This window comes from Chrysochloris asiatica, unplaced genomic scaffold (assembly GCF_000296735.1).
Source record: "Chrysochloris asiatica unplaced genomic scaffold, ChrAsi1.0 scaffold00090, whole genome shotgun sequence".
NCBI lineage: Eukaryota > Metazoa > Chordata > Mammalia > Afrosoricida > Chrysochloridae > Chrysochloris > Chrysochloris asiatica.
This window is the reverse complement of record NW_006408608.1, coordinates 3,919,443-3,945,190: the sequence shown is the minus strand read 5'-3', so window position 1 is coordinate 3,945,190 and position 25,748 is coordinate 3,919,443. Positions and strand designations below refer to the sequence as shown.

The window sequence follows — 25,748 nt, the reverse complement described above, 5'->3', positions numbered from 1 at the left end:
CACAGTGGGAGCTTGTCCATAAAGCCACAAGCCCATGACTGGCGCACAGTGGGAGCTTGATGAAAGTCTGTGACAGCCAGGACTCAGAAGTGTGGGTTCCAGGAAAGTTGACCCGTGTTCTAGCCTCCTTCCCTACTCTGCCCCAAGCTGGGCATGGTGTCCCTGTGACCCTGCCTTCTAAGGTGTCCCCACCCATGTCCATATGCATTAGCTGACCTTCTTCCAAAAGAACTCTCTAATTCCTGACTTTCCCATAATGTGTTAGAGAAGCAGGGCAGACTGTGTCCATCTCCTTCCCTCACAAGCTGTGTCGCCCTGAGCTAGTCACTTTACTTCTTTGAGCCTCAGTTTTCTAAACTGTGAAATGGTAATGCTGGACCTGCCTCAGGATTGTTGTGGCAAGTTAGTGAAATAAGTACATCCATTCTGGGGCTGCTGTCGAAGCCACTGGACCCAGTGATGGGGGTGAGCATGCACCTTTGTCTTTGGCTCACCTGTGTTGGCCCCTCAGTTCACCAGCCCCTGATGGGTACATTTCCTAGGGAAGTGGCAGGGAGGCCCCCCCACGCCCCGGAGCAACTCCCCCAGCCTGGCTCCCTGCCTCTGCCCAGGCCCTGTCCCTGAAGGAGTCCGAGAAGACGGCACTGTCTGAGAAGCTGATGGGTACACGCCACAGTCTAGCTACCGTCTCCCTGGAGATGGAGCGGCAGAAGCGAGATGCTCAGAGCCGGCAGGAGCAGGACCGAGTAGGCACAACCCTGCCTGGAGGAGCCCCTATCTGGGGGAGGCATGGCCCTGCCCTGGGGAAGCCCCTAATCTGTGGAGGGAGCCTCAGTCCTTCCCTTGGGAGTCCCCAGTTCTCCAGTCTGTCCTGGAGAATCCCCCTAGCCTAGTGGGACCCCACCTACATGGGCAGCACTTGCCCAGCATCGAGGGCTCAGCAGAGGCTCTGGCAGGCCAGTGCATGAGGCTGTGCAGTTGGGGGAGGGAGTGCTGGAACAGGACCAAACCTGAGGTGCCACCTGTCCCAGAGCACCATGAACACCCTGACGTCCGAGCTGCACGACCTCCGGGCCCAGCTTGAGGAGGCTACCGCAGCCCATGCCCTTGAGGTGAAGAGGCTGCAAGGACAGGCCCGAGACCTGGGCAAGCAGAGGGAGTCCTGCCTGCGTGAGGTGAGCAGCCTGCCCCCAACTCTCCTGGTCAGCACATGCTAAGTGCTGGGGCGTGCCTGTGGGGGTCCCCAAACTGTAAGAGCTATCCCTGCATTCAAAGATAAATCAATGACCAACTTAGAAAGAATGCTGTAAGTATAAGTAAATAAAAATAAGTTATTTTTATTTACTTTGTTGCAAAAATAGACATAAGATGCTATTTGCCAATTTGACATTTTTCATGTGTACAACTTAGTGGCTTCAATTCCATAATCATATTCTGCTATCATCACTAATAATGTTGCCAGATTTTCCATCACCATATGCACAAACGCACTGCTTCCTAAACGTTAGATTCCCTGTCTCCCTCCTATTCACCCCTGGTAACTTTGCTCCCTGCATTTGCAGCAAGCACTTAATCAACACCTGTGGTATACCTACCCCCTCAGAAAACTCAAGGAGGGGCTTCTGGGATGCCCTCTTGGCATTCACCCACAAGCCAATCCCGATGGATTACTTCAGGCCTAAGCAGTACTGCTGACGAAGTGGCAAATGCTCTGTTACATAAATTTGATTGTTGTTAGTTGCCCAAGTCATTTCTAACTCATGGTCACACAATGTGTTGCAGAGTAGAACTTCGCCATAGGGTTTTCTTGGCTGTAATCTTAACGGGTCACCAGGCCTTTTCTTCTGTGTTATTGCTGGGTGGGTTCAAACTGACAGATTTTAGAGTAGCAGTTCAGTATAGTTATTTGCGCCACCCAGGGACCTTATAAATATTTTTGCACAATAAAAACAACAAAAGCACCAGTGATTCCCAGCATGCCTTGCCCCACATTGTATGAGGGGCTTCCAAAAGGGAATTGGAAAATAATGAAAATTTCTCATGACCTTTTTAAAGCCTTTTTGTCACTCACAGCCACAGAAAGAATCACTACCAAGGGACAGGGCGATGGGTAGGGTTGCTTTCCTCCAGGCACCAATTTGAGTGGGGTGGTCTGTCCATGCAGGCAGAAGAGCTTCGGACCCAACTGCGCTTGATGGAGGACGCCCGTGATGGGTTACGGCGGGAGCTACTGGAAGCCCAGCGCAAGACCCGGGAGGGCCTGGAGGACTTGGAGGCCCAGCGGCAGGAGGTGGGCGAGCTGAGGCGAGGCCTGAGTGAGGGGGCTAAGGAGCGCGAGGCCCTGCGGCGCTCCAATGAGGAACTGCGAACTGCTGTGAAGAAGGCTGAGAGTGAGCGGATCAGGTGGGTGATGTGGGGACCGGCCCAAGTTCTTCACAGAGCCCTGTCTTCGTCAGTCTTGAAAACCTAATGTCATTCTCAAAGTTCTGGGAGAGACAGGGACTCTGTCCTCCAACCACAGTGAAAAGGTCAACAAGGTCCCTGGCACTGGGGCCTTTCAGAGCTTTTTCCTACCTGGGCTAGAAGAAAGGTGGCAGCAGGCAGGGCTGACCCCACCTGCTATCTTCAGGGCTCCCCCGCCCTAGAGTCCCTGATTGTCCCCTCCCAGCTAAGCTCAGCGTGATCATAGGAGCAGGCCAAGGGCCCGTTAGACATACTCCAGGATCCAGGGGAAAGGCCTTTGTGTAAGGTTGCAGACTATAGTCTTCTCAGGACCCAGAGCAGCCCCTGCCCTCTGCTTTCTTCACCTCCAGCCTGAAGCTCGCCAACGAGGACAAGGAGCAGAAGCTGGCATTGCTGGAGGAAGCCCGCGTAGCCATGGGCAAGGAGGCTGGGGAGCTGCGGGCCGGGCTGCAGGAAGTGGAGCGCTCCCGGCTGGAGGCTCGGAGGGAGCTGCAGGAGCTCCGTAGACAGGTAGGCCTCTCCCCATCCTTACCTCTCACCCTTCACCTCTACCCTCCCTCCCTTCTCTGGAGACTTGCTTTGTGTTCCTGGGCCAACAGTATCTCCTTTCTGGATAGGAGATTCCACCACCCCCTACCCCCCCACCCCCACCCCCCCACACACCCCCCCTCCCTTCTCTGGAGACTTGCTTTGTGCTCCTGGGCCAGCAGTATCTCCTTTCTGGATAGGACATCCCCCACATGTAAAACCAGGAGATTGAACAATGTCATGGCTCTTACCTAACCTTGCTTCAGGCATACCTTGTTTTGGTGGGCTTCACAGATAGGGCGTTTTGTACAAACTGAAGATTTTTGACAAACCTGCATCAAGGAAGTCTGTAGGCACCATTTTTCTACCAGAATGTGCTCACTTGTGTCTCTGTGTTACATTTTGGTCATTCTCCTAATATTTCAAACTTTGCCCCTGTGCTACCATACACTTAGTAGATTACAGTAGAGAACAACAGTTGTTAACTTTTCTATGCACTGAGAAACCAAAGAAACGGTGTGACTTGCTTTATTGTGATAGTTACTTTAGTGTGCTGGTCTGGAACAGAACCCACAACATTTCTGAAGTGTGTCTGATTTGGTGGAGGGGCTCTGAGAACCCCCGAAACTGCAGAAGTGTGTATTTATGTATACACACACACTCATTCTGACATTTCTCCAAGGAGAGAGTCTGGAACACTTGTTCAGTTCTCAGAGGACTCTGGGAACAGCAGAAGGCTCTAGATTAGGGGTTGGCAGATTACTTTTATAAAGAGTCAGACAGTTAATATTTTCAAAATAATATTCTATTGTGTTTTTGGTGATAGTGTACACAGTAAACTTAGGTTCTCATCTGACAATTTCTATACCAATTGTTCAGTGACATTAATTACATTTTTTCATAGTGTGTCAACATTCTATTTATTTGTGTTCCAATTGTCCCATTTCGTTCTTTTGTGCATTGGGTTGCTATGAGTCGGTACCAACTCCATGGCACCTAACAACAACAACAACAACAACTTCTGCGTCCTCTTATCTTCTCATTTTTGCTTTAGAGTAAATGTTGAGCTTTTGGTCTTATGGATGTTTCTTGTTGCTGTTGTTAAGTGCCGTCTAGTCGATTCCGACCCATAGTGACCCTGACAGTCTCATCAAGTTCTCTGGTCTCGACTGATACAGTCAGAATTACGTTTTAAAGACTTAAGTTCTGTTTCTGTGCTTTTCTCCCCTTCTGTCTATTGCGGTCCTGATCAGAACAGCCTCTGGTTCTTCTGGTCTCAGGGTAGATGAGACAGTGATTCCTGTAGGCTGTCAGCCCTGTGCATTGCTTCTTCTGTGAGATGTTGGTTTCCTTCTCACTCTTTTGCTCCAACCTCCCAAAATCATCTTCTCCACTTTGTACCCAGGCTCCCTCTCCCCAGGCCCCCTTCTGCTGGACTGAAGTCCTAGGAAAGCACAAGGGTCTTTGTAAGGCAATTTACTTTAGTGTGCCTGGCACCTGCTGGGGCTTTGCAAGCTACAGCCTGAGCCTGCTGTAGGTGCAGCATTGAAGGGTAAGGTAGGCATTAGCCCCTGCCCATGTTTGCTTTGCAGTCTACCATCTGGGATCAAATCTCAGTCTGCCGCTTTCTGGCTGTGTGACCTTGGGCAAGTCACTTCCCCTCTTTGAGCTTTCTCATCTGTTAAATAGGAATATTGTTAGTATCCTACCCTGTGTGAAGTTTAGGGTTAATATGAGTGAAGTGCTTAGAACAGTGCAGGGCACAAGGTAAGCACTCCATAAAAGCTAGCTATCATTATAGAGCTGAAAGGTGACCCAGAGAGCTATGGTTCTTGCCCTGAAGTCTCCAGGTCTGCCCCTCTCCCCATGACATAAAGGTAGTTGTGAGCCCCTTGTTTTAACTGGTAAACTAAGGTTATTCGTGCCCAAGTGCCTGGCATGGCTTGAGTTTAGTGGCTTACCTGGATTGGGGTGGTGTGTGATACACATATTCCTAGACTCCCCAGGGTACAGAGACAGAGCTGGGTTGTTGTTCAGGTTGATGGGCCTGTGCCATGCTGGGCTGGAAGGGACTCTGGATGCTGAGCATGGGTCCTAGGTCCTATCTATGGTGATCTCTCTCCTATAGATGAAGATGCTGGACAGTGAAAATGCCAGGCTGGGCCGGGAGCTGATGGAGTTGCAGGGCCGCCTGGCGCTGGGCGAGCGCGCAGAGAAGGAGGGCCGGCGGGAGACACTGGGCCTCCGGCAGAGGCTGCTAAAAGGCGAGGCCAACCTGGAGGTGGTACGGCAAGAGGTACGTAGTCGGTTGGGTGGGTTGCCTGGAGATGGAAGCCCTTAGGAAGTAGGTAGATTTCCCTGTCCTTTTCTTCTTCCTCTAGTGGCAAGTAGGTGGGGTTCCCAATCCTGATGCCATTATGAGACACTTCCTAGGATTTGTATCTGTCCTCCATGCCTTGAGACTCTTTGCCAATTATCCAAATAGTAACAATAAGTGTAAGAACTGAGGGCCTACTGTGTGCAGGTACTGAGTGGGGTTCTCTGTAGACATCATGTTATTTGATCTTTTCAGCAGCCCCATGAGATAGATATAATTAGCTCCATTTTATTGATAACCAGATACTGATGCTCAGAGAGGTCAAGGGATTTTTCCAAGGTCATACGGCTTCCCAGGTGTGTCTGCAGCCTTTCCACTCTATCTTCTCTGTTGCACAGCCGCAGATCTGCTGTGTGACCTTGATCAAGTCACTTAACCTGTCTGTGCTTCAGAGCATATTAGGGGATGTATGTTGAGTCCTGGCATCCTAGTGGAGCTCAGTAGATGGTAATTTCCAATGAAACCATGGGGGTCACAGGTTAGTTTAGTCTCTAAACCAGAGAGGGTTTTTTCTTTTTCTTGCAACCATGTATCCTTAGCAGCAATTTTTTTTTTACCAGTAATTTTTAATATGTGCACCCCTTGCGTGCAGTTACTTACAAATTATGTTCACGGAGCTGCACAGCTGTCTACTAATAAAGAGAATAGCTCTTGAGCCAGAGTGCCTGAGTTTGAATTCAGGCTCTACATCTTATGAACTTTGTGACCTTGGACAGGTTACTTAACTGCTTTGTGCCTCAGTTCAATTCCCTCATCTTTAAAATGGGAATGATTGATAAAGTGGTCATTAGAGTTAAGTTTTGGGAGGGAGTATTTAGCACAGTGCGTGGCACATAAGCCCCTATCTCTATGTGAACTACAAGGTCGGCTCTTCAAACCCACCAGCTGCTCCTTGGAAACCCCATGCAGGGTCGCTATGAGTCAAAGCGACTCGATGGCACTTAACAACATCTGTATATGTTAGCTGTTATTACTAATTATGTATATTATAAAGCATACAAGTATATTCAAAGAAAGAAGAGCACATTCTAATGGTTTCCTCCCACAATTTTGTGGGACAGTTGTTGTGCATGCTATTTAGGGGTGAGCTCTAGGCTGGGCTGTAGGGTTGGGGAGGCGACCTTGCTGACCCTCCTTACCCCCTACATCTCCGCTTTGTCCCCACCCTAGCTCCAGGGAGCCCAGAGGAAGCTACAGGATCAAGAGGGAGAATTCCGGGTCCGTGAGCGAGGCCTGCTGGGCTCCCTGGAGGAAGCACACAGAGCCAAGAAGCAGCAGATGGACCACACCCGCAGCCTGGAGTTGAAACTGGAGACAGGGCGGGCTGAAGCTGCAGAGCTGGGGCTGCGGCTGAGCGCAGCCGAAGGCCGGGCACAAGGCCTGGAAGCTGAGCTGGCCCGCGTGGAAGCGCAGAGGAGAGCGGCTGAGGCCCAGCTGGGAGGCTTGCGCTCAGCCCTGCGTCGCGGCCTGGGCCTCGGACGCTCCTCCAGCCCCGCCCCGCAGCCGTTGCCTGGCTCCCCAGTCCGAAGTGCTCCCGCTGGAGGTGAGCTGGAGGTGGACTAGCAAAGAATCGGTGGGCGGGCCCGGCCGGCCTCAGCGAGGTCCCGCCTCTCACTTAGTTTTGTTCCACCAAAGAACCCACCCTTCGTTATGCCTAGCGGTCCTTCGTGATTTAGTCTGTAGTCCCGCCTACAGCGCCGAGTCCCTGCCTCCTTGTTGAGGCTCCGCCCCTTCGGGATCCCGCCTTTTGCAGGCTTCTGTTCCACGAAGAGTCATCTCTCAGGAGGCCACGCCCTCTTTGAAGGCAGGTCTCTAGCCCCGTCTTTTCATTAAGGCTCCTCCTCTCCCTGTATCTTTTCTTTCCTGGGAAGGAGGAGGCACACCACCACGTTTAATGTCCTTAGGATTTTGTGGGTTAATGCACTGGACTACGAAGTCAGTTTGAACCGCAAAGTCTGAGGTTCAAGGTCACCAGCAGCTCCTCAGAAACCCTATACAGTGTCACTGTCGGTCGGAACCTACTGGCTGGCACTTTAACAACAGCCACTGAGTCCGAGCCCCAATTCTCTTAACTGATTCCCTCCCTCTCTTTACCAGCATCCCATCCACTTCAGGCTGCCCAGCGCCATACTCCTTCACATCTAGCCTGTAAGGTTGATATCTTCCTCAGACACACACTAAGACCTGACCACCGCCTTCCAGGACTGTCCTCTGAAGATGGCCTCCCAGTCCCCTTTCTCCTGTGCCTCATTTGGAGTCCCAGGACCTAGAATTAGAACCTGTTGAACCCTAGAACTGTGGGATATTGACGCTGGAATGTGGATATTCCATTCACAGATTTAGCCTCACTCATGCACTCAACAAATACTCATTAAGCATCTACTGTGTGCCTAGTGGCACAGCGGGAAAACCTTGAGCAGCTATGGAAAGGTTGACCATTTAAATTCACCCAGAAGCACTGCGAAAGGAAGGCCTAGAGATCTGCTCCCATAAAGATACTGCTAAGAAAACTCTATGACGCTGCTGTGTTCTGCAATATGGGGTCACCATGAGAGGGATTCAATGGTCATGAGTTGTGTGTGTGCACCAGATCCTGTTTCAGCTGTGGGAACAGGGCAGTAAACAAAACTATGAAGCATATCTACTGATCAGGAGCTTTTATAGTCTAGGGGTAATCACACAGAAAACATCATCTGTAAGTGAAGTGTGTCATGTGTTGGGTCATGAAGGCAGTAGAGAAAAGCAAGGCAAGGCTGGAGCTAGGGTTGTTTGTGTGGGGATAGGAAAGGCTTCTCTGAGGACATGGCAGGTCAGGCGGGAAGGGCAGGTTGTGTAGGGATTGAATAGTAGTGTTGGGAGTGAGGCTCTGAGGACAGCTGGAAAGGTGCAGCGTGGACACATTTGTCCTGCGAGCAGCAGCATGGAATAGAGCCAAGAGGAGCACAGTTGATATGGGGACAAGTGGCCTGCCCAAGTCATCCTTGCAGGCCACTATGAGGGTGTTAGCTTTTGCTCTAAGTGGGATGGGGTCTTCCAGGAGGCCCTGGGTGGTAGGTGGACGTCCTGCTCTGGGAACCTTGGGATCCTGAAGAACTCTTGTTTGCAGGGATCACTGTTACAGGCATTAAGATGCTAATGGCAAGCTGGCCCCTTCCTGCAGTTCCAATACTGACCTCCAGGTGTCTTCTGTCAACCCTGACCCATCCCAACTCCTCATTGCCTGTCTGCCAAACTGCATTCTCTCCAGGAGTTGGGCTTTGCTGTAAATTGTTGAGTTGATTCCAGCTACGGTGAGCCCAAGGAGCCCGTGGACAGGCTTGAATGGTCTGTCTTTCAGCTAGTCGTCTAGCGCATAACTGTGTGTGCCACTCAGGGACTTTGGAGTTGGGCTACCTGGGTTCAAATCCTAGCCCCAGAATATTTCAGTTTAGAAACTTAGTACATCACTTAAACTGCTTTGTGTTTGCCTTGTCTATGAAGTACGTAATTACTGTGGCAATGAAATGAAGTGGCACATGAAAACCATGGGCTTAGTGCCCGTTGTTGCTTATTGTTGTTAAGTGCCATCAAGTCATTCCTGACTCATAGCAACCCTGTATAGGGTTTCTAAGGAGTGGCTGGTGAGCTTGAACTGCTGGCATTGTGGTTCATACTGACCTTGTGGTCCAGCACATTAACCCTCAGCACTGCACCAGGACTCCAGGCATCTAGCACATAGTAAAATACTCAGGACGAGGGTTTAGCGTCCGCTCTGGCCTAGGTTCTGGGGGACGCTGTGGTTTACAGGAGATGAAGCCCAAGCCCTCATGGTACTCATGGTGTGGGCTGGGACGCAGCCATCACTCCAGCCAGCCTTGGGCCAGGGTGACATTGACATGAAGGCCTGAGGGGTTGGCTACACAAATTAGAGCCATAGAGAGGCCAGGAAACAGCAAATGAAGGCCTTCCTTGAGGCTGGAACAGGAAAGGTTTAGGCCGTGGGAGTTAAGAGTAGTGTGATGTGGCCAGATTGCAAAGGGCAAGACGGTGATGCTGACGGGTGCAGCCAGGTCTCTAAGCTGTGGCAGCAAATGTTGGACTTGATTCTGAGGACTCTGGAAGCCAGCGGAGGGTTTTAAGCAAGAGGCTGATGTTTCTAGTTTGTGCTACAGGAAGCTCACATGGGCAGCTGCAGGGTTGGGAGGGAGGGAGCCACCTGAGGAGCGTGCAGTAGCCATCTAGGCTGGGGGGCTGGGGGTCCCTGTCTCTCTGACCATGTTTTTCCTTCTAGGAAGTGGAGAGGGGCTTAGCAGCCCCAGCTCCTTAGAATGCAGCCCAGGGTCTAAGCCACCATCCCCAGGACCTGCCAGCTCCCCAGCACCTCCAGACCTGGACCCAGAGGCGGTGCGAGGAGCACTCCGGGAATTCCTGCAGGAGCTGCGGAGCACCCAGAGACAGAGGGTAAGGCTGGCTGGGAAAGGCTGGATACAGAACTGGGAGGCCCACGGCCCCGTGAGGGTTGCAGGTGGTTCAGAGCAGGATGCTGCCCTTTCCCCCTACGTCGGGGTTGCAGGATGAGCTTCGGGCCCAGACAAGTACCTTGAGTCGCCAACTGGCCGAGGTGGAGGCCGAGAGGGACAGCTTGACCTCACGGACAAAGCAGTTGCAGAAGACTGTGGCTGACAGCGAGGAAGGTGAGGCTGACCCTCTGGGTTCCTGCTCTGCCAGATTAAGGGGCTTGGCCTGAGCGGTTCTCATTGCCCTGTCCTGGCTACCATTACATGGGTCAAAGGTTGCCTCCTCCAGGAAGCCCTTCTTGATCATCCCTACACACACACACACACCAATTTCTGGACCTATAGACCCTTGGGGGGCAGGTCTGCCTGTGGCAGGTGGAGAACAAGCCAGGTAATCTCTGTCCTGGTGCTGTGCCTGACCACCCCTGATGGGCCTGGTGGGCTGCAGCCAGGCGCAGTGTGGATGTGAGACTGAGTGGGGTCCACGTGGAGCTGTCGCTGAAGGAGGAGAGTGTGCGGCGCAGCGAGCGGGAGCGCAGGGCTGCCCTGGACCGGGTGGCTACCCTGGAGCGGAGCCTGCAGGCCATTGAGGCTGAGCACCGGGCGAGTCAGGTAGGAGAGCTGAGGGCAGGTGGGGCAGCAAGGGGATGTGTGTGTGTACAAGTGAGAGTCTGTGCTTCTGCTTGTCTGTGCTTCTTTCTGCCTGAGGCTCACAACAACCCTACAGTAACAGGCTTGTGACTCTTTCTATAAAAGCACATTTGGATTTACCTGTCCCATTTCACGCTGACACCATAAGACTCTAGAGCAAAGAGCCCGCTTGAGCTTTTGAGCCAGGCAGACCTGGGTTCAAATCCTGGCCCTGCCTTCTGTTGACCTGGGGCCGGTCCACTGTCTGAGCCTTCTTTCCTCACCTGAGAGCATGCCCGGTTCAGAGATGGTGCTCTTGAAGCTCTAAGCCACACAGCGTGTCACGCAGGGGCCTTTGCGCTCTTCTTCCTGTCCTACATGTCTCTGTCTAGCATGTGAGCGGTGTCCTGGAGTTTGTGTGTGTGCTTGGGGAAGTGTCCACATAGCTGTGTGTATGAGTGTGTTCTTGTCGGCCCCTGTGATGATGATCCAGGTTGCTGATGCCTCGAGCCTTTCACGAAGCTTATGGTCTCCCCTTTCCTTCCTCCTTCCCTCTTCTACTCATCCCTTGGCCCTCCATTACTACCCCGACAGCCCACCCTCTGCCTCTGGCTCCAGGCCCAGAGTAAGCTGGATTGTTGGGTCTGCAGCTCCAGCTTTGGCCTTGGGCCCAGCCACAGGGGCCAGGGGAGGAGGCCAGGAACAAAGATGGGCAGGAGCTAGAGTGGGGGTGGCTGAGCTCAGACAGGGCAGGGATGGGCTTGGAGCTGGGCAAGAGAGAGACCAGGCCTGGGCTGGACAGCTGTAGTAACTCCCCCGTGACCTACCTTGCCTTCAGGATGGCAGTGTTGAGACCCCAGACCTTTTTCCTGCCCTGTGCTTCATTCCCAAGCTCCTTCACGTACTGAGCCCATGTGGTGGAGGATGGGACATTATGCCCTAAGATGCCAGGACTCCTGCCCCCCAGGGCTGCCCTTGTCAGCTCAGGCTACACAAGCTCCATCCCAACCTGCCTTTAGACAGATCTGAGGTAGCAGGGCAAGGGTTCCCAAATCTTCGTTTTGATAGCCCTCTCCCAGAGCTCTGGACCACTCCAGCCTCCGCACTGTACAGAGTGTGAAGGGATTGACTCAGGCAAAACTGGACGATACTCAGGGGTCCTCAAGTCTACCACCTTGTTAACGGATGGGGAAACTGAGGTCCATGAAGGTCACAAGCTGGGACCAAGCCACACAATAAGTGTTGGACCAGTCACTTCAAACAAATCCCCTTAAGAATTCTGAGGGGTAGGAGGGCTGTGGGTGGGCTGGACAGTTGGGGCCTGAACCCTGCCTCACCCACAGGAGAAGATGAGCAAGATGAAGGCCAACGAGGTGAAGCTGGAGTGTGACAAGCGGCGTCTGAAGGAGGTTCTGGATGCTTCTGAGAGCCGGACCGTCAAGCTTGAGCTGCAGCGGCGCTCGCTCGAGGGGGAGCTGCAGCGCAGTCGCTTGGGCCTGAGTGACCGCGAGTCCCAGGCCCAGGCCCTCCAGGATCGGGTAGACTCCCTCCAAAGACAGGTGGGCTCCTCTCCCACTCTTAGCCACAAATCTGCATGTCCTGTGCCACCTAGGTGCTGTATAGGGACTGTCGTAAACCCACAGCCCGTGTCTTCATTTCACATGTGGGTAGAGGGAGGCACAAAGAAGTCATGTCACGTGCTCAAAGTCATCTAGCTAATTAGAGGCCGAACCAGAATTAAGACTTGGGATAGTTAGACTACAGAATCTGCATTCATGCAGGCATGTGGGACAGGTTAGAGGTGTAGATTACACCCATACCCAGTTCCCTTTTTGCTTTGGATGCCAGAAAGCTCAGCTCTAACTTGAATGTCTAGTACAGCTGCTAGCCCCGCAGGGTCACCTATCTAAATCAAAAGTTGCAGGGTCATGGTGGTTATTCTTTCTCCTCCATAGCAGGGAGGAGAGAGGAATGAGGGCAGGGAGGAAACCACAGGTCTGAGACAACCAGGTTGATGGCATTCTGAGACAGGGTAATTATCTGGCAGTATGGACTGGACCCAAGTTGCTGTAGCAGCGATGAAAAGAGATGGGAAGGGCTTGGGTTGGGCACACCTGGTGAAGGTCGCAAGTAGGAACAGGGATGTAGAGGCCAGATGGGAGCAGAGCCACTTGAACATCCTGTCGTCCCCAGGTGGCAGAGAGCGAGGTGAAGGCAGGGACCCTGCAGTTGACAGTGGAACGGCTGAGTGGTGCCCTGGCCAAGATGGAGGAGAGTGAGGGGGTCCTGCGAAACAAGGTGCAGGGCCTGACCGAGACCCTGGCTCAGAACAGTGCCAGCCTCAACAGTACCCAGGACAAGAACCTACACCTGCAGAAGGCCCTGACGGCATGTGAGCATGACCGCCAAGTGCTCCAGGTATGGTGGTTGCAGGTCCTGGTGAGGGTGGGCCCAGTAACAGAGTCAGCCAATGACAGAAGGCTCTAAGGGGGAAAGGGGACTCAGTAAGAGTCCGCCAGTAAAGGTGGCTCTGGCCTGCAGCCTTAGGGAGAGTTAATGGGGGAGCCTTGGAATCTGAATGACCTTAACGCTGACCAGTGGATAGGCTGTGGGTCAGGTCCCCTTCCAGGTGAGATGACTACCTGTTTTATGGACTGAGAGCCCCTGGCCTGGAGGTAGATTTGAGGAACATTTTCCCTTAGGGCTTCAGCCTGGCCTCATCAGACCCTGTTTTCCAGGAACGGCTAGAGGCTGCACGACAGGCGTTATCTGAGGCCCGGAAGCAGAGTAGCTCTCTCGGTGAGCAGGTGCAGATGATGCGAGGTGAACAGGCAGACCAGGAGCTGCAGCGAGCGGAGGCTGAAGGTCAGCTACAACAGCTGCAGGAGGTAAGGACCACCAGGATGGACCCCTTCTGTCCCCAGGACTATAGACCCTGGTCCATGGGGTAAGGACCTTCCCAGCCATCTAAACCTTATCCCTGTGAGGCTGTTGTTAGGTGCCATCAACAACTCATCGTGATCCCATGTACAACAGAACGAAACACTGCCCAGTCCTGTGCCAACCTCACAACTAGTACATTTGAGTCCATTATTGCTGCCATGGTGTCAATCCATCTTGTTAGGGGTCTTCCTTTTTTTTTGCTGACCCTCCACTTTTCCAAGCATGATGTCCTTCTCCAGGGACTGGTGCCTCCTGATGTTGTTGTCGTCGTCAGGTGCCATTGAGTCAGAACCGACTCATAGCGACCCCATGCTCAGCAGAACGAAACAATGTCCGATCCTGGGCCAACCTCACTACCGCTGCCACACTTGAGTCCATCAATGATGTCACCTGGCCGATCCATCTTGTTAGGGGGTCTTCCTCTTTTTCTCTGACCCTCCATCTTACCCAGCATGACATCCTTCTCCAGCGACTGTTCCCTCCGGACAATATGTCAAAAGTATGAGAGATGAAGTTTAGCCATCTTGGCCTCCAAGGTGCACTCTGGCTGCACTTCTTCCAAAACAGATCTATTGGTTCTTTTGGCAGTCCATGGCACTTTCAGTATTCTCCTCCAACACCACAACTCAAAGGCATCAATTCTTCTACGATCTTCCTTATTCACTGTCCAGCTTTTGCATCCATATGAGGTTATTGAAAATACCACGGCTTGGGTCAGGCACACCTTAGTCCTCAAGGTGACATCTTTGCTCTTCAACACTTTAAAAAGTTCCTGTACAGCAGATTTGCCCAATGCAATACGTCGTCTGATCTCTTGACTGCTGCTTCTGCGAATGTTGATAGTTGATCCAAGAAGAATGAAGTCCTTGACAACTTCGATCTTTTCTCCATTGATAAGAATGTTGTTTATTGGTCCAGTGGTGAGGATTTTTATTTTCCTGACATTGAGATGCAATCCACACCGAAGGCTATGCTCTTTGATCTTCATCAGTAAATGTTTCAAGTCCCCTTCACTTTCAGCGATCAAGGTTGTATCATCTGCATATCATTTGCTAACATGTCCAAAATATGAGAGACAAAGTGTCACCAGCCTCATTTCTAAGGAGCATTCTGGTTGTACCTCTTCCAAGACAAGTTCGTTTGTTCTTCTGGTAGCTCCTGGCACTTTTAATACTCTTCTCCAACATCGTAAGTCCGATTCATCAATTCTTTTACAGTCTTCATTATTCACTGTTCAACTTTCACATGTAAATAAGGCGACTGAAAATACTGTGGCTTGGGTCAAGCATACCTTAGTCCTCAAAGTGACATTTTTGACCTTTAACACTTCGTTGTTGTTTTTAAGTGCCATCAAGTCCGTTCCAACTCAGAGTGACCCTGAATATGGTTTCTGAAGAGCAGCTGGTGGGTTTGGACCACCTTTGGTTCAAACCGACCTTGCTGTCCAGTGTTTAATCTCCAGTGCCACACCAGAACTTCAATACTTTAAAGAGGTCTTTTGTAGCAGATTTTCCAAATGTAGTAAGTCATTTGATTTCTTGACTGCTGCATCCATGAGTACTGATGTGGATCTAAGCAAAATGAAGTCTTCGACAATTCTATCTTTTCTCCATTGTCCGTATGCTATTTATTGGTGCAGTGGTAAGGATTCTCATTTTCTTTACATTGAGGTGCAACCCATACTGAAGGCTATTGTCTTTGATCTTCATGAGTAAGTATTATAAGTTGTCTTTGCTTCCAACAAGCAAGGTTGTATCATCTGCTTATCACAGGTGGTTAATGAGTCTTCCTCCAATCCTGATACCATGTTCATCTGCATATAATCCAGCCTTTCAGATCATTTGCTTAATACACAGATTGAACAGCCTTGGTGTACACCTTTCCTAATTTTAAACCATTCAGTATCCCCATGTTCTGTTTGAACAGCTGCCTCTTGGTCTCTGTACAGGTTCTTCATGAACACAATTAAGTGTTCTGGAATATTCATTCTTCACATTATTGTCCATAGTCTCCTTCTTCCTAGTCTGTCTTAGTCTGGAAGTTCTGCTGAAACCTGTCCACCAATGGGTGACCTTGCTAGGGTTTAAATTACTGGTGACATAGTTTCCAGCATCACAGCAACACCCAAGCCACCACAGTATGACACACTGACAGACAACTGGTGGTCCCTTTGAGGGAGCATAGGTCATTCAGTCCTGATCTCCATTATGCAGATGGAGTAACTCAGGCTTAGAGAGGAGGGCCTTCCAGTCACCCTGGGAGTGAGTGGGCACAGCAGGCTGGCTCCAGCATCACCAGGCTTCAGCGGCACATGCTGAGGCCCAGGGTGTCTGAGACTTGTCTGGCTTGTGTTGCAGGCACTGCGACAGCGGCAGGAGGCCGAGAGCGTCGCCTTGCGCACAGTACAGAAACTGCAGGATGAACGACACCTGCTGCAGGAACGCCTGGGTAGACTGCAACACGCGCTGGCCCAGCTAGAGGCCGAGAAGCGGGAGTCAGAGCGGTCAGCTCTGCGGCTAGAAAAGGACAGGACGGCCCTCAGGAGAATACTGGACAAGGTGAGCTGCTCCCAGGCCTTCCCCTCATTTCCTCTGGGTCCTAGTCCTGGCTGCGCCTGGCTGCATATCCCCATGGTTGATATCTGCTCCTGCTGCCTCGTTGGCACTAGGCTATCCTACTGGGGACTGGAACCCGCTTCCCTCATGTACCCTGGTCCCCCTGGTTCTCCACCTAGGTGGAGAGGGAGAAACTTCGTAGTCACGAGGACACGGTACGGCTGAGTGCAGAGAAAGGGCATCTGGACCGCACACTCACGGGGGCTGAGCTGGAGTTGGCTGAAGCCCAGCGGCAGATCCAGCAGTTGGAGGTGTGGTCTCTGCCCACCTATCCCTGAACCCCAACCCTGTCTCCAGCCTGAGTGCCAGGCAGCCTCAGATGGAGCCCACGGCCCTCAACCCCCACCACCCAGGAACCCAAGCCCTTGGGTGGGGTCCTAGAGCTAGACACTGGAGGGGTGTGTTAGCATGCGAGCCTATGTGCTCATGGATGTTAGGGTCATGTGATGGTGTGAGTGCCCGTGTATATATTGTGTGTACAGCATGGATGTTATGAATAGGGTTGTATGTGTACAGAAGTCTGATATATATGTAGATGAATTTAGTATCAGCTTTTTTCACATATATGGTGTGCATGTTTGTCTTTGTGTTGTACATGTAAGAATCTACTTGAATATGTCTGCGTGTGTGCTTGCGTGTGTCTGAGTGAGGGTCACTGGATCTTCTGAGCCAGGATTCAAAGGCTTACTGTAAAGTCAGGGGTGTGGGACACAACCAAAGATTTTGCCTACATCTGGCCTCTAGGGCTTTGCCCCTGGGGGGAGGGGGATGGACACACAGATACGCACACAAACACACACATACATACATATATTCTGGGCCAGGCCCCCCCACCAGTGCCCCTCCCTGCAGGCCCAGATGGTGGTGATGGAGAAGAACCCTGGCCCCGCCCAGCCGGAGGTGGACGAGCAGCAGCGGCTGGAACTACAGCAGGAGGTGGCACACTTGCGCAGCGCTCAGGTGCAGACGGAACGGACCCTGGAGGCACGGGAGTGGGCTCACCTCCAGAGGGTGCGTGGGCTGGAGGAGCAGGTACTCAGGCCTCCTTGGGCTGGAGCCCCTCCCCAGTGGGTACAGGACTCACCCCTTTGAGATACTGGGCCCAGATGGCAGTGATGCTGGGAGGGGAGAGGGCTAGTGTGACTTCCCTAATTGAGGTCATTGGGGCGCACCCTGTCTCTGTGACTCTGCTCTCCTCTGGCTCCCTACTCAGGCAGCTGTCTCCCCAGGGGCACAGGTGGTTCCCAGGAGCTCCCACCTCAGGTTATGCCATCAACTCAGAGCAGAGAGAGGCCCTTTTCCCGAGAGCATCAGCACAAGTCCCAGGGATGATGCTTGTTGGCCTCTGATAAGCCAGGTGTGGGTCACATGTTGGCCCCTGAAGTCTATGCTTGGTGGTGTTGTTAAGTGCTGTTGTTAAGTTGGTTCCAACTCACAACTACCCTGTTGAGGATACTTTCACAACAGCAGAGGGTTTTGAAGGAATTGGTTGGGTGGTTTGAACTTCTGACCTCATGGTGAGCTGTCCAGCAGGTAGCCTAGTGCTACGTTAGTACTCTGCACTAGGCTCACTCAAATGATGATGGGGACTGAGGATGGAGTTGAGGGTCACCCCCTGCCCACCCCCAAGCCCACCCGATGCTGAGCAGTCAGACACCTCCCTGGTTCACAGAGCAAAGTGAGACCTGATCTCTTCTGAATAGGGAGCGCTGGGTCCCAGCTACAACTGAGTGTCTACTAGCTACCCACTTTGCTGGCATCAGGCTGAGGACCTAGATTGATCCTACCTGCCCTGTCTTTCCCAGGTGTCCACACTGAAGGGACAGTTGCAACAGGAACTTCGAAAGAGCTCAGCATCCTTTTCCTCACCCTCTGTTCCCTTGGGAAAATGAGCCCCTTCCCAAGGATCATGGAGCCAGCCCTGTGGTCAGAGCAGAAGAGAGGCCTCCTTCCCATACAAGCAGGCCCGGCCTGGCCATCAGGGCTCCCAGAGCATGGCCGGGGTGAGGAGGAGCCAGCTGGCCACTCTGCAGCACTGGAGTCGGGGGCTCCAGCTGCGGTATCATGGGATCCTGCCAGTAGGCCCCACCTCAGTTTAGCACCCCTCTCCTGACAGTGAGCCACTCCAGATTGTATAAGGCCCTCCCAGAGGGCAACTGAGCCAAAGCCAGAGGTGGGGGGACACCCTTGTCTCTGGCCAGCCCTGAGCATGCGCTGATGGAAAGGAGGAGGGGTACCCAGGCCCTGCCTCCAGCTGCAAGGATACCTCTCCCTTAGTCTAGAGTGTTAGGATGTTCCTCAGGGAACGGAGTCCTTGTATTTTTATACCTTTTTACAGTGTTCACGGTTCAGAACTGTTGTATTTTTTGTAACAAGAATACCCCATGTTTTTTAAATAAGCAGTTTGTATAGACATGTGTCTACTATTTATGTGCCTCCTCAGCTAGAAGGAGGATGAGGGGAATTGGATAGGACTGGGCAAGAACTGGACCCTTGGAGTGGGAGGCATAGGGGAGCAGGGGAGCAGAGAGGTCAACCTCACAGGGTGTCAGGTGGTGAGGTCACCCCCATTTAACAGATGGAACAGTTGAGACTTGAAGCTGTGGCAGCTCAACTCTTTACATTCATAGCTTTGTTCCCTTTCTCTGGTCCCTCCTCAGGGTGGGGCCCTCCAGGCCTAGGCTCATACTGAGTGCCCCTGGGCAAAGCTGCTTCTTAACCTCTCCCAGCCTCAGTTTGTTCATCTGTAAAATGGAAACCTACTTCACGCAGAAGACGTCCTGGTGTGGCACTGTGGGTTAATACCCTGGACTGTTTGAACCACAACACTGGCAGTTCGAACTCACCAACCTATACAGGACCACTATGAGTCAGAACCAACTCAGTGGCCACTTAACAACTCACATGGAGTTCTGGTGTGGCGTTGTGGGTTAATGCGCCAGACTGCAAAGCCGTTTGAACTGTAAGGTCGGCAGTTCAAGCTCACCAGCTGCTCCTTGGAAACTCTACACAGGGTCACTATGAGTCAGAACTAACTCGACAGCCACTTAACAGCAACACTACCATCTCATATGGAAGGAGCCCTGGTGGTACAGTGGTTAAGTGCTCAGCTCCTAACGGGAAGTTCAGATGCGGCATCTGTTCTCATAAAGATTATAGCTGTGGGGCAATGCTGTTGTCCTGTGGGGCCATTCTGAGTCGAAGGCACAAGCGGTTAGGGGGAAGCAGCTGTAGGAAGCTTCCATCACTGTTGTCAAAGGGAAACGAGACTTGTTCTGGAGTCTGACAGTCCGCGTTGGCTGCTTAGAATTGTTGGAACACTGGGATGGTGATTCAGTGCATCTGGGTTTAGTCTTTGTCTGCAAGCTTGCTGGATGCCCTCGAGTCTGTTTTGACTGAAAGTGACCCCATGTGATAAGAGGAGAAATGTCCCACGGGGTTTTATAGCACTGTAAGATCAGCACAGGACTATGGACCACAAGGGCAGCAGTTCAAACTTACCAGCTGCTCCTTGGAAATCCTATACAGGATTGTTATGGGTTGGAACCGACTTGACGGCACATTAACAACAACATCTTGGCAGAAAGGAGCTGGTGGTGCAGTGGGTTACGAGTTGGGCAGTGAGCCAACACATCTGTAGTTGCAACCCAGCAGATGCTCTGCTGAAGAAAGACGAGGCTGTCTATTCTTATAAAGATTTATAGCCTTGGAAACCCAGAGGGGAAATTCGACTCTGTTTATAGGGTTTCTATGAGTTGGAATTGTCTCTGTGGCAGTGGGGAATCTTTAAGGAAACAGATGTCTAAATTGATCTTTCTCCTGAGGAGCCACTGGAGAGGTTTGAACTCATAACCTTTTGATTAGCTGCCCTTGAGTCTATTCTGACTCATAGTGACCCCATGTGACACAGCAGAAACACCCCATAGGGGTGACCCCAAAGGAGGCTGGGTATCGTGGGGTGCATCACCAAGGAGCTGTTACAGAAAGGAGGCTGGGTATCGTGGGGTGCATCACCAAGGAGCTGTTACAGAAAGGAGGCTGGGTATCGTGGGGTACACCACCAAGGAGCTGCCAGGTGTTTGAACTGCTGACCTTTTGATTAGCAGCCTAGCGCTTAGCTGATGTACCACCAACAGCTGTTTGCAATGCTCAGCAGGACTGTGTGAGGGCACTCATTCAGAGGTGACCAGAGGGACTTCTATAATGGCTCACCCTGTCTCTACCCTTTGTACCAGCTGCCTCCCACTGGACTGCCAAGAAGCTCTTGATCTGAGTCCACCTACCCTGACTGCCCACCTTACACCACCCCATGTACATCCATAAACTTCCCCACAAGCACTCCTCCATCTGGATTCTCACCCCACTGGTGACGGGGGACTCCTGCCCATACCAGCAGCCCTGACAGAAAGCTGTAGTCTGGAACCCAGTTCCCCAAGTAACCCCTGTAGCACTTGGCATATCCGCACAGACGCACACATCCTGAGGGGCAGTTGTCAGGGTCCATCCTAGGTAGGTTGGAGCTAAAGGGGGCTGCAGTGAGGACTGCCCCCTTTCCCCAGGGGTCGGGGGGGGGGGCCCTCTGCGTGAGGACAGGTGGTGTTGGAGGCATCTCTTCATTCTGTGTGCTCACAACTGAACGGGTGACTGCATCGTTTGTAAAAACGTGTTTTTAATTTTGTATAAAACATAAGCGGTCCATGCCGGGCCTCTAGAGCAGCTGGGGGAGGGGCACGGCCTGCCTTCGGACTGGGGCACTGTCTACAGAGAGACCAAGTAGGCACCTCAGTGGCCCAGGTCCCACAGCAGCCTGGGGTGCCCCCACCCAAGAAGCTGAGGCTGGGCAGTGGGGAGTCCCCAATCTGCCCTATGCCTGGGCACAGGCTGGAGGAGAGGCATGAGGCAAGGCTTCCCAGCAGCCCCAGAGCCGCAGTTCACTAACGTTTTACATAATAAGGGGAAGGTGGAGAAAGGAAGAGAAGCACCAAGTTAGGCCTGAAGGCCTTGGATCTGCCAAGGGTCCACCCTAGCAGCCCCCGCAACTCCTAGCACAGGAGGCGGCCACAGATTGGCACAGGCCACTGCTGGCCATCACACCGCACTTGGAGAACTTGTCACGACACAGGTCAGCTGTTGTGGGGCGGGAAGGAGGTGTGCATCAGGGCGGGGCTGGGTGATGGGAACTGCTACCCCCTCCCATACCCTGGTGATGTAGGTAAGAGTGGAGCTCAGGATTCCCACCAAGTGGCAAATGGACAGATAGCAAATAGGCATAGGCATGGGGACACCTTCCTACCTCGGAGGAGTTCCTCGTGGGCACAGACTGTGCGGACACAGATCTCCCTGTTGATGACGTACACACGGCGGAGGCTGGGGGAACAGGGCAGGCAGGGAGGTTTCAGGTCCACCCCCAGGCCTGGGCTCCACCACAGTTAAGCTCCATTTTAGGACTCCCTATCTTTCTCCAACTCCCACTTTGGCTATGGGAGTCCATAGACACCCCCCACCCCCCACCTCCCACAGTCCTGCTGGTGCCAGCCTGTGCTCACCTGTAGAAGCAGACCTCATTAAGACACTGTTTGCAAGGCTTGTGGATGGAGTAGAGGCGGGTACACGGGTACTGCTCCTCGCGGCAGTCTGGGGACATGTGTAGATCAGACTAGGGGCTGAGGTCTGGGGCCCAGATTGGAGCTGGGCCCTGCGGAGGGTAGCCCCAGCCTCATGCATCCTGAAACTGGCCAGGGTTACGGTACCATTCCTCACCCTCAGGCCCAGTCCCCCATCAAAGATGCAATTAAAGTACACACTGACCTTGGGGCATATTCTTGAGGGCGAGCATGTGGAGGGGCACGCTTGCACATGCACACACAGACACACACACACACACACGCTTGCACACACTCACATACGGGCTCTTGGCTGGGGTAGTGCTCTCTCCTTGTCTGGACACTTGGCTCTTCTCAGTTTCTCTGGCTTCAAGGAAGCCCCAGCACACTGCCTGCCTCTCCCCAGTCTTTGGTTAAAGGGCCCTTCCTGAGGCTAGATACAGCAGGGGCACATGGGGGATCTTCCAGAGCTGCCTGGGAAGGGGCTGGAGTTGCTAGCCCCCACTACCACCAGCAGCTCACACCCGCTACCTGACAATATCAGAAGGCCTCGATGTCCCCACCTCCAGGTACCCCAACTTCTGCCCTGCTGTCTTTTCCCCTAGGCCAGGCCAGGGAGGCGCTTACCAAGAGGGCCAGGCTCCGTGGGCTCAGTCTCTGGGTTTCCTGGATCTGGTGAAGGGAGGGAGGAGGCAGGGATCACTGGGATGGGTCTGTTCAGGGCAGGGTGGAATTACCTCTCCCAGCAGGGGCACAGAGTGACCCCACTCTCAGGAGCTGTGGGTTGAAAGGGAGCAGGACAGGGGGTTCGATTTGAGCAGGGGCCTATGGGCTACCTAAGTAGGTGGGGGCCGGGATGACTTCCTGTTGGACTTGCTGCTGGGACTGGAACTGGAACTGCTCCTCGGGGGGCCGAGGGGTCACTTCTACAAGACAAGAATAAGGACGGGCCCGTCTCTTCCTATGTCCCTGTGGACAACCCCACCGCAGCATCTCCTACTAGTGTTTACCTTGATAATCATAGTAGTCCGGGGTGTCTGAAAACAAAGATGAGGGTGGAGTTGGAGGGGGTCAGGCTGACTCCAGGGCCAAGGAAGGTCACAAGCCAGTGACCACCCCAGAGATTCCCACCAGCCCAGTCTGCACCCTCTTCCTGGCTGATCATGCTCATCTGCAGAGCTGGGCATGAGGATGTGGCCACTGGGGGAGTCGCTTACCAATCTGGTCACTGTAGTGAGTGTACTGGACGTGGTCAGGGAACGGAAGCAGGGGATCCAGGTCATATTGGCCCTGAGCCAGCAGGCCTGTGGAAGGCAGAGAATGAGGGCAACAGGGACCCCAGGGATTTCCAGAGGGAACAGGCAGGACCATGGTCCCAAGAGCAGGTCTGTGACGGCAAGAATCTCGCAGCCAGATGCTAAGGCCCTCATGATCCAAACTCCTTCCTCAACTGGAAGGGCCCTTACACATCCTGGTTTCATACTACCTCCTTGACTCCGCCCTGCCACTCTGCCCCACTCTGGCCTCATGGCCTTTGCACTTGACTCTCACTGGACCTGCAGTACTTGAGTGGCTTCTCTGTTTCTGGTCTCAGTGACATTCTAGTTCTGCTGAGAGGCCACCCCTGGCCCACCTGCTCTCTCTACCTCATTGTGCTATGGATATCCATCGTGGCACTCAGCACAATCTGAAAGGTATCACACCTATTTGTTTTAGTATCTGCTGCCTTCCCCTAGACTGGCAGCTCACTGAGGGCAGGGCCTGGCTCACTGCTATATCCCAGTTATTTTTGTTAAGTGCCATCGAGTTGATTCTGACTCGTGGTGGTGGTTATGTGCCGTAGAGTCGGTTCTGACTCATAGCGACCCTGTACAGGGTTTCCGAGGCTGTAAATCTTTATGGGAGCAGAAAGCCTCATCTTTCTCCCGTGGAACAGCTGGTAGTTTTGAACTGCTGACCTTGCAGTTCACAGTCCGATTCATAACCACTATACTAGAGCTCCTCGACTCATAGCTACCCAAAATAAAACAAGCTCACTGCCATCGAGTTGATTCCCATTCATACTGACTCTGTATACCATTTCTTAGACTAAATGTTTTTCAGAGCAGACAGCCTCATCTTTCTCCCATAGAGCGGCTAGTGGGTTTGAACCACCAAGTTTGCCCAACGCCTAACCCACAGTGCCACCAAGGCTACTATGGTGGTGGTGGTGGTGGTGGTGGTGGTGTGCCGTGGAGTCGGTTCCGACTCATAGTGACTCTATATAGGGTTTCCGAGGCTGTAAATCTTTACGGGAGCAGAAAGCCTCATCTTTCTTCCGTGGAATGGCTGGTAGTTTTGAACTGCTGACCATGAAGTTAGCAGCCCAACTCGTAACGACTACGCTACCAGAGCTCCTTACCAAGGCTGCTAGGAGCTCCAGAAAGATCCCTTGAATTAATGAGTGAATTAATGAATGTTAGAACTGGCAGGGCATTTGTAAGCCCCTCTGATAACTCCTTAAATTTGAACAGCAGGGATGTCTCCCACCTCCCCAAGACTGTACAGGGAATGTGGAAAAGTTCATGGAAAAAATGGAATGAAGAGATAGTGGAATTCTTCCATGAACTTTGGAAGCTCCTTTGCATAGGGTAGTTAGTCCCCAAATAGGTCTAGGACTCAGGTCTTCTAACTCCCTGCCTTGGATGCCCCTGTTCCTACACAGTGGCTCGCAGGAGGGTCAGGAAGAGAAGCAGGGACACTGAGGGTCTGGGCACATGCCTGCTCTCACCAGAATCTTGCCTGCCTGCTGCTATGGAAGGCTGTGAAGAGAGAAGGGTCCAGGGCACCTGGCCAGTCCTGTCTGGGGTCCCGGAGGTGGGAGGGCTGGGAGCTGGGTAGCTGAGGACTGGTTCTAGTCACAGTGAAAGTAACCTTGAGCTCCCCGCTCCATGGGCCTCACTCCCACCCCAGAAAGGGGAGCTGCCCCAGTGTTGGGGCCACTTACCAGGCAGAACTAGCAGGAAGAGGTAGACAGCAATCATGGTCACAGAGTGAGGCGAACTGGGATGGCGTCCGAGGGCTGAGGTGGGAGAAGAGGAAGGCAAGGGCTGCACCCCAGGTCCACAGAACCCACCTCGTCCCAAAATTCAGCCTCGGGAGGGCGTGGCTTAGAGGGCTGGGGAACCATTTGGAAGAATACTTGCTGTCCCTGATGACACTGGTACCTAAGTCAGAGGGACAAGGCCTCCAACTGACTGCAAGGCTGATCGTGACACACTAACCCCTGCTCACTCAGAGGGTCCTGCCCTGCTTTCCTTACCCACCCAGGCCAATCCCGTGGGCGATGTGGACCTCTGACCCCACACTTGTCCTCAGGACTCCAGCCCTGCCTAGCTAACCCTACGGTCTGGACTTAGCAGCTCTGCCAACCCACCACCTGCTCCCAATTAGCCCCAGAGCATCTAGCTCTGGGCCCCAGAGCATCTAGCTCAGCAGGAAACCACATGTACCAGAGCCTGGGGTTGGGGGGCCCTTGAGCAGCCAGGGCGGGCAGGGTTCCCGATCCCCAGAAGATTCCTCGTGCCAGACCTCCAGGCCTCCCAAGACCTGGCTGTCTTCATCTCACGCTCACGAGACTGAGGTCTATTTGTCTCCAGGGCAGGAAGCCCTTGGGTGGAGTCTGAAGAGGGCTTCATGAAATCCTAGAATAGCAGTGTTGGAGGGGGCCATGATATCACTCAGACCAGGGGTTCTCTGAACCACCTGACATTGTATGGCTACTCTGTGTGATTTGGAGGGTGTGGTAGGAGAGAGCACTGGTCCTTAGTTTTCACCGGGTTCTTCAAGTTCAAGAACTCCTGGTCTAGCCCAGCCTCCAATCTTTGGCTACAGTGAACTTGACAGAATCTTGAGGTCCCCATGTCCAGTACCAGCTCAGTGGAACCTCAAAGACTGCTGGCCTTTTTCCTGGGGAAGTGTGAGGAGAGTGTGCTGTGCAGCTCTGCATCCCAGGAGGGCCCTCCACTACAACATAGCAAATCCTAACTTTGCTGTATTTCCCCCCCTGGGAATTTAGGGGTGGATAGGGAAAGGACAGAGAGTCCTGGTGTGG

At 52.8% G+C, this 25,748-nt stretch overlaps 2 protein-coding genes across 2 annotated transcripts in view; one reads left to right on the top strand and one right to left on the bottom strand.

The window, feature by feature from the left end:
- Window positions 1–17,944, top strand: part of CROCC (ciliary rootlet coiled-coil, rootletin) — a 43,776-nt gene extending 25,832 nt beyond the window's left edge. The window contains exons 22-37 of the mRNA XM_006866411.1: window positions 612–746; window positions 1,032–1,175; window positions 2,165–2,403; window positions 2,814–2,973; window positions 5,120–5,287; window positions 6,539–6,911; window positions 9,639–9,808; window positions 9,921–10,041; window positions 10,313–10,476; window positions 11,838–12,053; window positions 12,688–12,912; window positions 13,233–13,382; window positions 15,795–15,995; window positions 16,172–16,303; window positions 16,905–17,084; window positions 17,858–17,944. Of these exons, the coding sequence (XP_006866473.1) occupies window positions 612–746; window positions 1,032–1,175; window positions 2,165–2,403; window positions 2,814–2,973; window positions 5,120–5,287; window positions 6,539–6,911; window positions 9,639–9,808; window positions 9,921–10,041; window positions 10,313–10,476; window positions 11,838–12,053; window positions 12,688–12,912; window positions 13,233–13,382; window positions 15,795–15,995; window positions 16,172–16,303; window positions 16,905–17,084; window positions 17,858–17,944 (2,865 nt within the window). The remainder of the gene's footprint in view (window positions 1–611; window positions 747–1,031; window positions 1,176–2,164; window positions 2,404–2,813; window positions 2,974–5,119; window positions 5,288–6,538; window positions 6,912–9,638; window positions 9,809–9,920; window positions 10,042–10,312; window positions 10,477–11,837; window positions 12,054–12,687; window positions 12,913–13,232; window positions 13,383–15,794; window positions 15,996–16,171; window positions 16,304–16,904; window positions 17,085–17,857) is intronic.
- A 3,131-nt stretch (window positions 17,945–21,075) lies between these two features.
- MFAP2 (microfibrillar-associated protein 2) lies at window positions 21,076–24,678 on the bottom strand. The gene is made up of 8 exons (XM_006866410.1): window positions 24,642–24,678; window positions 22,873–22,959; window positions 22,666–22,692; window positions 22,501–22,581; window positions 22,283–22,333; window positions 21,599–21,686; window positions 21,346–21,419; window positions 21,076–21,179 (listed from the first exon to the last, which is right to left on the bottom strand). Exons 1-8 carry the CDS (start codon window positions 24,676–24,678, stop codon window positions 21,076–21,078), a joined length of 549 nt encoding a protein of 182 aa, XP_006866472.1.
- Between the last annotated feature and the right edge of the window lie 1,070 nt (window positions 24,679–25,748).

Coding starts and splice junctions, on each gene's coding strand:
- MFAP2 (XM_006866410.1), bottom strand. CDS start 24,678: ATGATTGCTGTCTACCTCTTCCTGCTAGTTCTGCCTG. Junction 22,693..22,872: donor TCACTACAGTGACCAGATTG/GTAAGCGACTCC, acceptor CTTTGTTTTCAG/ACACCCCGGACTACTATGAT. Junction 22,582..22,665: donor GGACTACTATGATTATCAAG/GTAAACACTAGT, acceptor CTTGTCTTGTAG/AAGTGACCCCTCGGCCCCCC.